The 10,263-nt window shown below is 44.9% G+C and overlaps 1 protein-coding gene across 1 annotated transcript in view; it reads left to right on the forward strand.

The window, feature by feature from the left end:
• The window catches only part of TM9SF4 (transmembrane 9 superfamily member 4), a 34,843-nt gene extending 25,849 nt beyond the window's left edge, over positions 1 to 8,994 (forward strand). Inside the window, exons 6-18 of the mRNA XM_063459524.1 lie at positions 2,899 to 3,022; positions 3,980 to 4,098; positions 4,191 to 4,302; positions 4,385 to 4,455; positions 4,547 to 4,679; positions 5,076 to 5,157; positions 5,240 to 5,315; positions 5,489 to 5,572; positions 6,283 to 6,458; positions 6,644 to 6,707; positions 6,939 to 7,058; positions 7,596 to 7,685; positions 7,770 to 8,994. Of these exons, the coding sequence (XP_063315594.1) occupies positions 2,899 to 3,022; positions 3,980 to 4,098; positions 4,191 to 4,302; positions 4,385 to 4,455; positions 4,547 to 4,679; positions 5,076 to 5,157; positions 5,240 to 5,315; positions 5,489 to 5,572; positions 6,283 to 6,458; positions 6,644 to 6,707; positions 6,939 to 7,058; positions 7,596 to 7,685; positions 7,770 to 7,919 (1,401 nt within the window). The 3' untranslated portion in view covers positions 7,920 to 8,994. The remainder of the gene's footprint in view (positions 1 to 2,898; positions 3,023 to 3,979; positions 4,099 to 4,190; positions 4,303 to 4,384; positions 4,456 to 4,546; positions 4,680 to 5,075; positions 5,158 to 5,239; positions 5,316 to 5,488; positions 5,573 to 6,282; positions 6,459 to 6,643; positions 6,708 to 6,938; positions 7,059 to 7,595; positions 7,686 to 7,769) is intronic.
• Positions 8,995 to 10,263: the final 1,269 nt, after the last annotated feature.

Raw genomic sequence — 10,263 nt, forward strand, 5'->3', positions numbered from 1 at the left:
ACTCCCCCCCGTGTTCTTCTCACTCCCCCCCGTGTTCTTCTCACTCCCCCCCGTGTTCTTCTCACTCCCCCCCCGTGTTCTTCTCACTCCCCCCCCCGTGTTCTTCTCACTCCCCCCCCCGTGTTCTTCTCACTCCCCCCCCGTGTTCTTCTCACTCCCCCCCCGTGTTCTTCTCACTCCCCCCCCGTGTTCTTCTCACTCCCCCCCCCGTGTTCTTCTCACTCCCCCCCCGTGTTCTTCTCACTCCCCCCCCCGTGTTCTTCTCACTCCCCCCCCGTGTTCTTCTCACTCCCCCCCGTGTTCTTCTCACTCCCCCCCGTGTTCTTCTCACTCCCCCCCCGTGTTCTTCTCACTCCCCCCCGTGTTCTTCTCACTCCCCCCCGTGTTCTTCTCACTCCCCCCCGTGTTCTTCTCACTCCCCCCCGTGTTCTTCTCACTCCCCCCCGTGTTCTTCTCACTCCCCCCCCGTGTTCTTCTCACTCCCCCCCCGTGTTCTTCTCACTCCCCCCCCGTGTTCTTCTCACTCCCCCCCCCCCGTGTTCTTCTCACTCCCCCCCCCCGTGTTCTTCTCACTCCCCCCCGTGTTCTTCTCACTCCCCCCCGTGTTCTTCTCACTCCCCCCGTGTTCTTCTCACTCCCCCCGTGTTCTTCTCACTCCCCCCGTGTTCTTCTCACTCCCCCCGTGTTCTTCTCACTCCCCCCCGTGTTCTTCTCACTCCCCCCCGTGTTCTTCTCACTCCCCCCCCGTGTTCTTCTCACTCCCCCCCCGTGTTCTTCTCACTCCCCCCCCGTGTTCTTCTCACTCCCCCCCCGTGTTCTTCTCACTCCCCCCCGTGTTCTTCTCACTCCCCCCCCGTGTTCTTCTCACTCCCCCCCCGTGTTCTTCTCACTCCCCCCCCCGTGTTCTTCTCACTCCCCCCGTGTTCTTCTCACTCCCCCCGTGTTCTTCTCACTCCCCCCGTGTTCTTCTCACTCCCCCCGTGTTCTTCTCACTCCCCCCGTGTTCTTCTCACTCCCCCCGTGTTCTTCTCACTCCCCCCGTGTTCTTCTCACTCCCCCCGTGTTCTTCTCACTCCCCCCCCCCGTGTTCTTCTCACTCCCCCCCCCCGTGTTCTTCTCACTCCCCCCCCCCCGTGTTCTTCTCACTCCCCCCCCCCCCGTGTTCTTCTCACTCCCCCCCCCGTGTTCTTCTCACTCCCCCCCCGTGTTCTTCCCACTCCCCCCCCCGTGTTCTTCCCACTCTTCTCCCCCGTGTTCTTCCCACTCTTCTCCCCCGTGTTCTTCCCACTCTTCTCCCCCGTGTTCTTCCCACTCTTCTCCCCCGTGTTCTTCCCACTCTTCTCCCCCGTGTTCTTCCCACTCTTCTCCCCCGTGTTCTTCCCACTCTTCTCCCCCGTGTTCTTCCCACTCTTCTCCCCCGTGTTCTTCCCACTCTTCTCCCCATGTTCTTTTTAATCCCCATCCCCAACCCTTCCTATGTTCTCCTCACCTCCCCTTCCCTGTGTAGCGTGGCCGAGCTCCTCTTCCTCCTGTCAGTCCGGCCGGGTACCGCACGGTACAGGAGATTCAGTTTCCTGTTCCCGGCCGGAATGAAAAGAAGTGAGCACTCAGTGTGCACTTCCTGTCAGTCCGGCCGGGAGCAGGAAACTGAATCTCCTGTACCGCGCGGTACCTGGCCGGACTGACAGGAGGGAGAGGAGCTCGGCCACGCTACACAGTGAAGGGGAGGTGAGGAGACCGGCAGTGCTGCAGCTGCCTGAGGCTCTCTATAGAGCACTCAGGAGGCTGCAGTGCCTGCACCCGGCGTATAAGACGACCCCCCACCCCTTTTGACAAGGTTTTCATGGGTTAAAAAGTCGTCTTATACGGTACTCACTTTTGTGAGATACTGTACATAGAAGAGTAGATGCTCCAATCAGGAGCCTCTTGTTCTAATCTGCCGATGACTGATCTTATCCCATAAACTCTTCCTGGACAGTGGATTACCAAGAAGTAGTTCATCCCCAAAGAACCGTTCCAATCATCACATTATAGTACCATGATTGCAAATGCTAATTAAAGTGCTCATTTAAAGACCAGGGAAGCTGTGAATTGCATATCTGCAGCCCGCGGCAGGATAGAGAGCTCTTCCTGCACACATAATCAGAACGGAATTTACAATTTGGCAACACAAAGCCAAGAATTTCAGGCTGTGTTAAAGTGGCAGCAATTCTTTTTACAAATCGCTGCTGTTGTAAGCTACACTCAAACGTGGGCTGAACCCCATGCCTTTTGCAGTAATACAAGTGTTTATGGTTCTTGGATGAACCTTACTATCATCAACAGCGTAAATGCAATTAAAAGTGAAATGATGCAACCAGTCCACTAGAATATCCTTCCTCCCAACACACTGGTTTCATTGCAAGTCACTTCATTTCTATATACCTGACAAAACACGACGTGTCCTCGCTAGAGGATAACTATGACCTCTACATAGCGTGTGCTCTCAAATGAATTGCGTTGAAAACAGACAAAATTAATCTGCTTATGCTGAGGGGGAACCTACACTTAACAATACTTGTGAAGTTGACTGAGCATGCCTGGGGGACCCAGATAAGTGACTTTTAATAATGCCACCATAACCACTACAGTGTGCTTTAACTGGTTTAGTGCTTAGACTGCTTCCCAAAGACAATGATTACATTTAAGTGTGATAACGTTCAATTTCAATGTGAATTTCCTGGCAAAATACTGTGTGGGTTTTACTCTGCCTGCCATTGGCTCTAGCTAAATTATCACACCAGTGACCAAGGCAGCCATCATCTCAAAAACTGATGGAATTCTAAGAAATGATTGATTTCCAGAGTAAAGATTATTTGTAGTAATTTGTTTTGTGTGTATTTATTTTTTCTCTTGCAGTTCTACCTGCACAATCACCTGTCCTTCTTTTTACATTATCATCGAGAAGTGGTGGAGGAAAATCAGGAACCCACTTTCAGGGTCGTGAGATTTGAAGTCATTCCTCAGAGCATCAGAATGGAAGGTAATGGGGCTGAAGAAAATCGGGTATTCTAGCAGCGTTATTACCGAAGTGAGAATTCAAAGTAGCTGATCTTGGAGCACAACGTAAATCAGCGAGTGTTTCCAGATCGGCTGTTTTTTACCTTGAATTTGAAAATCGCTTTAAATTCTTACTTTGGCGAGTAACCATGTGTTTTGGAGCAAGCAGGCTGGAACACCATGAGATCAGTGTCTTGAAAAATATACGTATACACAACATTAAAGAGGACTGGAAGCCAGAACTGGGGGATATAGAAGTATGACTTAAAGTGGGTTTGTCTGTTCTAGAGGTGGGTGAGCAGCCTGCTGGAGGTTGTATGGGTATAGGATAAGTCACCAAGATTGCACAAAAAAAATCAGTTGTCTGTAGCTCCTTTAAAATAAACGGTATAGGTTTTACAGTCCGCTAATGATGGGTCTCTGAGACCTATACTGAGCCCAAATATTTAAAGATTCCAGAGAAGGGGGTTGACTAAATGTGCACAGTTCACGTTATGGAGTCTGTGTTTATCTCCACCATAAAGCCATTCCTTATGGAGAGCAGTGGGACATTATACAGGAGTGATAATACTGCATCCTATTGTTTGCACCTTGCCATGAGTCAGCAGGGAGAGATATTTGTACTGTGGGGTAAGAACACCTTTGTGTCTCACTAAATGTAAAAAAATGTTCTTTCACTTCATGGTAAAGGTGTATGGAGCGTGCCTAACTGAATGTAAGGGGGGGGAGGGGGAGGGAGAGTGGCACACTTGCTGAGCTCTATTACTGCATGCCAAGAGGGTTGCTGGAAATGTTAAACCCTGGCTAGAGATATCTTTGATCATGGAATTAGTGCAGCCAAATAATTTGAATATGCTCCTTCACTTATCCAGTAACACAAGGGTTACAATGAAAGGTTCTGCTTTCTGGCTAATTTGACTTTGTTCACCATCTCCTGTAGATCTGAAAGGTACGGAGGATGGGTCTTGCATGGTTCCTGAAAGCTCCAACTCTGTCCCCCAGGAGATCGACCCCGCCAAGGAAAACAGGCTGCTCTTCACATACTCTGTGCAGTGGAAGGTAACCCTGCATCCAGTTTGTGTTACATTGGGCTCAGGGGCTTGTGGGTAATCCTATCGGTGCTTAAAACCACTCTATTGATCTCTCTGCAGGAAAGTGACATTAAATGGGCCTCCCGCTGGGACATCTACCTTACCATGAGCGATGTTCAGATTCACTGGTTCTCCATCATCAATTCTGTGGTTGTTGTGTTCTTCCTTTCAGGTATGCAGCGGAAGTGGTTGATTACTCAGGTCTGAGGGAGTTCTGATAGAAATGGACCGTAATCATGTGTTCTGTTTCCCAGGTATTCTGAGCATGATCATTATCCGAACTCTGAGGAAGGACATTGCAAACTACAACAAGGAGGATGACATTGTGCGTGGTACCACTGACACTATGGCTGTGCTTGTTGCCTGTTTGCACAAACCCCTACTTCACTTACTGTCTGCTTGGTTTCCCCCTTCAGGAAGATACAATGGAAGAATCTGGCTGGAAACTAGTGCATGGGGATGTGTTCCGACCCCCCCAGTATCCCATGATCCTTAGCTCACTCCTTGGGTCTGGCATTCAGCTCTTCTGCATGGTCCTTATTGTCATATGTGAGTGTTTTTTTTTTTTTTTTGTAGTAAACTTGGTTTTAAAAAAAGTCTCCGTTCAGTTGACTATAACCTGTCTGTGAATTTAAATATAGACTCATTCAAATGTACAGAAACTGCATATCCGAAGTGAGCAGCTCCGGAAGATTATATTCCACAACGGTTCTAGAATACAAAATATTGAAAACAAACATAGCTTTTGTGCCAGTGCATGGGGATAGGATGTGAATACACCGTGGTGTCTGCTACGGTTCAATATTGAAAACCAATCTCTCTCTGACAGCAGCAAGTTGTTAGTGGTTTTAAATAGATAGATTTTTGTATTTTAAAAAGCACACTTGTGATGTAAGTGTAAATAGTTTTATAATCTGAACACGCGTTCTTAATAACTGTCTGCAGTTGTGGCCATGCTGGGTATGCTGTCACCATCCAGTAGAGGAGCTCTGATGACCACGGCTTGCTTCCTCTTCATGTTCATGGGGTGAGGATATCCTTCGTGTTTTTGGTTTGGGCTGTTTTCCTGCCTGTCTCCTACAAATCATATTCTGCTCTTGTCTTTGCAGAGTGTTTGGTGGTTTTTTTGCTGGAAGGCTCTATCGGACACTAAAAGGTCACCGATGGCGCAAAGGAGCATTTTGTGTAAGTCTGGGGGTTCGGAGTAAAATAATCTTAACTGCTGAGATAAGACGTTGACAGAGGTGATTCGTTATATTTCAGTGTTAACGAGAGGTTTATTTTTTGCATTTCTAATGGGTAATTGTGGATTTGAAGGGCTGATGGGAGCAGTTTAACGAGACTCCTTGTAATTTCAGACTGCGATGCTTTACCCCGGAGTGGTGTTTGGAATCTGCTTCATCCTGAACTGTTTCATTTGGGGGAAGCATTCATCTGGAGCAGTAAGTACTGCATTTAAAACAAACTCCTATCATAGACATGGACAAACTAACAGCACAAATACATGATACCCCAAACTCCTTTCATAAAATCTGGGACCCATGGCTAGAGAACAATGTTGCCATCCCATGGTAACAGGACAATAAGCCAAGACTCACACTCCATCGGTCAATCACCACACTTGACAACGACGACCGACATAAGCCCTACACCCCACTCCAACCACCCAAACGGGAACCGTGGGTTACCCCAGGAGGGCAGCAACACCCCTCCCCTCACGATCACCCTCATAGCTTCCCCTCAGGCACACAAAACCCGCAAACTATACTGTAACCTCAAGCCAACGAACACTCAATGTCGACTCCGCACACAACCCGGGGCACGACGCCCCATTCAGACCCAACCTCTCCGCAAGGGACCCGAACACAAGTTACACAGCATACAATCTTACCCAGAGAACCTCACCCTAAGCCGACACACAAACCAATGGTATAACCACCCAACAAATATAGAACGTACTGTGCCAAACTTTCTCATGAACAAATTGTTTTTTCATACTGTTACTACCTAACTTTTACCCTTTCTATTCTGTAAAACTGTTTTTACCTTGCAAAATGAAAATAAAGAATCTTTAAAAGAAAACAAAAACAAACTCCTATAATGTGGTATGTGACCCTGTGCTGCGTGCCAACTTGTTTCTCCCTCCCCCCAGGTGCCGTTCCCTACAATGCTGGCCTTGCTGTGCATGTGGTTTGGGATTTCCTTACCCCTGGTGTATCTCGGTTATTACTTTGGGTTCCGCAAGCAGCCTTATGATAATCCCGTCCGGACAAACCAGATCCCGAGGCAGATCCCAGAGCAACGCTGGTATATGAAACGGTTTGTGGGGTGAGTCATCGAATAATCGAATAATCGAATAATCGAACGGATCACAAGGTCATGTTCTACTTTTGTTTGTTCCCAGCAGTGATGTATTCTAACTTTGTCTGAATTGTGTGTTTTGCACGGTAAGCTGTGTGTGTTGTATGGACCTGTACAATGTCTAAAACAGGTGTCATTTTGTTTCCATGTAGGATCCTGATGGCTGGAATCTTGCCGTTTGGAGCAATGTTCATTGAACTGTTCTTTATTTTCAGTGTAAGTTTCAGATTTGCTTGTTTATGGGTAGTTTTCACTCCATCTATTCTAGTAAAAGTAAATCAATTTTTCACGTGGAGATTCCTTGCTTTGCATCATCACGCCGTCTCGTCAACTACTATCCTCTCCTTCACTCACATACGTGATCAATGCATTGCTTCCTGATAACCTCTTTTATTTATTTATATATATATATATATATATATATAATTATTTTTTGTTGTTGTTTAGGCCATTTGGGAGAACCAGTTCTACTATCTGTTTGGATTCCTGTTTCTGGTATTTATCATCCTCGTAGTGTCTTGTTCTCAAATCAGCATTGTCATGGTGTACTTCCAGCTGTGTGCGGAGGTGAGTATTGTGAATCTGGTTGGGCTGGCTTTATCGAGTGATTACAGTTAATGTGATCAGAAAGACAGACAGGAAATCTCTACTTGTGCAAAATGGCCAGGGGGACTGGTGACAGGCACGTATTGAAAAGGGAACGGACTGTCATTGACTGTAGCTGAGTCATTCAAGAAAAACAGAAAGGGATGCAGAATGCCTCCTCTCCGTAAACATACTCCTGTGAAAGGATATGGTATTCTGTATTGAGGGGAGCTGTATGTTGCTAAGGGACAGTAAAGATCAAAAGAAACAACCAGAAACCTCTCAAAGAATAATAATTAGTGAGCTTACTGTATCTATTGAATTAATACTTTCATTTAAAATTCAATGCAGACTCTTGTAGGCAGTGTGAGTGATCAGCTGTATATTCCTGAATCATTTATTTTAATCATCATTTTTAATCATCAGGATTCTATGGACACGTGTGCTGTCCTTAATTGTAACTAAATCAGGATTTGAAAGGAATGAGATTTCACTGATGTGTTGTAATTGACTTTGCAGGATTATCGTTGGTGGTGGAGAACGTTCCTCGTGTCTGGCGGATCCGCATTTTATGTTTTGATTTACGCCATTTTCTACTTTGTGAATAAGGTACAAATCCCTGCTCCGTGGTTTTGTCAACAGCAATACTATGTACTTTACCTGTTACTAGTCTAATCCTCTTTGTCTTTGCAGTTGGATATAGTTGAGTTTATTCCGTCCCTTTTGTACTTTGGTTACACGGCGCTGATGGTCTTATCGTTCTGGCTGCTCACCGGGACCATTGGCTTCTACGCCGCTTACATGTTTATCCGAAAGATCTATGCCGCGGTGAAAATCGACTAACTGCATGATTCCTCGCAGCAAACCTAGCACAAGGCAGAGCCAAAACCCCTCCGCCAAGACTCCCACCATCAGGGAACCATAACAAAACTGTCATCCTCATTCAGAATGTAATGGACGGGCAAGGAATTCTATATAACTGCATTTTAACCTTTTTTGGTATTCCGATTTTCAAGTGCGGGTTTTTACTTTAAAGCTGAAATCTGTCCCAGTTTATATAACTGCTCCTTTCTTGTTTTTCTTACTTTTTAAATTATTAATGTGGGTTCAAGATCAAGCTGGTTAGGATGTTTTTAAGGGGTGGTATGTAAATGGGAAGGCACTGTTGCATTATGGGTGTCTCGGCAAGTGCCAGATGATTGAAATACTCGTTGCTGACTGGTCATGTGACAATCTACAGGGGGGAAAGAATCAGTGAGGAGTACTCTGTTTTGTGCTTGCGCAACAGTCACATGCTGGTGAAAGCGAGGCTCTCTCGTGATCATTGTTCGAAGGCTTTATAGAACACTGTATTTTTTTTTTTTATTCAGTAATGTATAACCTTGATCATGAGCTGGGACATGTACTTGGAGATGTTTGGAGTGCCAACAAATAGCATGGATTGTGTCCCTGTGGGCACCTCCTAATCTCACCTGAGCGAGAATCTCTTTGCCAAGGACTGAGAATTAAGCTCTCCTGACGTAGGTCTCATTTTCTGTCATCATACATGCTTTCTTCATTAAACAAGTCTGAAGAGTTGCAGTTTAAAAAAAAACAACAAAACACAAACTCATTTCAAAGTCATTACCTGTTTGGGCCGCAAATCTTGGAAAAAGGCTTTTACAAACATGTATCCATCTGTTCTTGGAGCCAGCCTGGACTTATTCAGCACATAATCCAAACTAAATTATTTTCCATTTTTAAAATGAATATCTTGAAGAAATTACACTTTTTTTTTTTTAACTGTATTCCATCTTTATGTCCTTTTTTGTAAATAAATACCCCTTCTGGTGTTTCGATCTTTAATATTTATTTTGAATGACAGTAACACTTGCAGTTTCACACTCCCTGCTTGAAATAAAGGTTCCTCATCCCACCACTTGAATTGTTTTTTTTATGTCAAGCTTTATTTATCCATAAAACACAAAAGTCAGTTGGTTGGCAGGCTCTGGTGCCTTTCTCAAGCCATCGTTAAGCTAGAGTACCATACAAGCATCTAAAGGAGAGTCAAATCATGTGATGTATTCACAGTGCTAGCATCAAGTCTTATGATTAATCCAAGGTGGACACGGCCATATCTATTTAACCTCTTTATCAATAAAGGCACCAGACAGTGCTATGTGACCACTTTTGTGTGTGATACTGGAATAAATATCTGAAAATCTTCAAGTGGTGAGCTGAGGAATAGATTGTACTATGTGTCCTGGCACAGGAACTCTACCAAGGAAACCTTTTAATACTGTCTATTGTCTGATAACTAAGTAGTGGTTTAAGAGATGACTAACCAACCAGAGCCAGCTGCTGACCAAGCAGAGGCCTGTTAGTAGACTTCTCCACTTTTAATGCAAAGAGAGTACTTGAGAAGGGGATAAAACCAGTATATATGTTAATAGGTACATTGTGTACGAATTGCAGTGCTTTGATTAAATTGTGGTACAAAACAACAACAACAAAAAACTACTATATGGCTGGTAAACTATGAATTAAACGTACGTGTCTGTTAGGGGTAATATGTACAGTATGATAGTTAATTCTGGCAAGATTCAAAATGAATTTCAAATTTAAGGCCACAGCTGAATTGGAGTATTTGTCCAGTTTTGTCTATGTAGGCCTCAAATATGAAATTCACAATTTAGTGAATAACCCTGTTGGTGTTCTCATTATACTCCATGGGTCCTTAATGGCTGCCTTTTTTTAGTTTAGTAATGGTCTTGTACCGGATATCATCATTTACATTTGTTTAATGGGAGCCATTGGCTATAAGGTAACAGCAGTTACCTTATAAGTTAAAGTGACATTCCTGGAACCAGTACTACTTTAATGCATTTGATTTTAGCCTCAACGTGCTCGATATGTTTGCATGCTTAAATCTTAATAGTTTTTGCACACACACAAAACAGTTTTACAGAATGCTGCAACATAAACCTGCCTCGTTATGCAGAATGACCTCATTATCAAATGTATGCACACCGTCTCGGCCCCAAAAACACAACCTTGTTGCAGACTGTCAGAGAAACCATAAAGAGGCAGTGGTATTCTTACTATGTGTGTCCCTGGGTGTCTTCTCCTTTTAATGCTGGTTGTTTTGTAGTTCAGATCATTCAGTACGGTCAGTGGCTGAGATGTGTACGTACATTTGATCGGGAAG

The sequence above is a fragment of the Pelobates fuscus genome, chromosome 6 (assembly GCF_036172605.1).
Source record: "Pelobates fuscus isolate aPelFus1 chromosome 6, aPelFus1.pri, whole genome shotgun sequence".
NCBI lineage: Eukaryota > Metazoa > Chordata > Amphibia > Anura > Pelobatidae > Pelobates > Pelobates fuscus.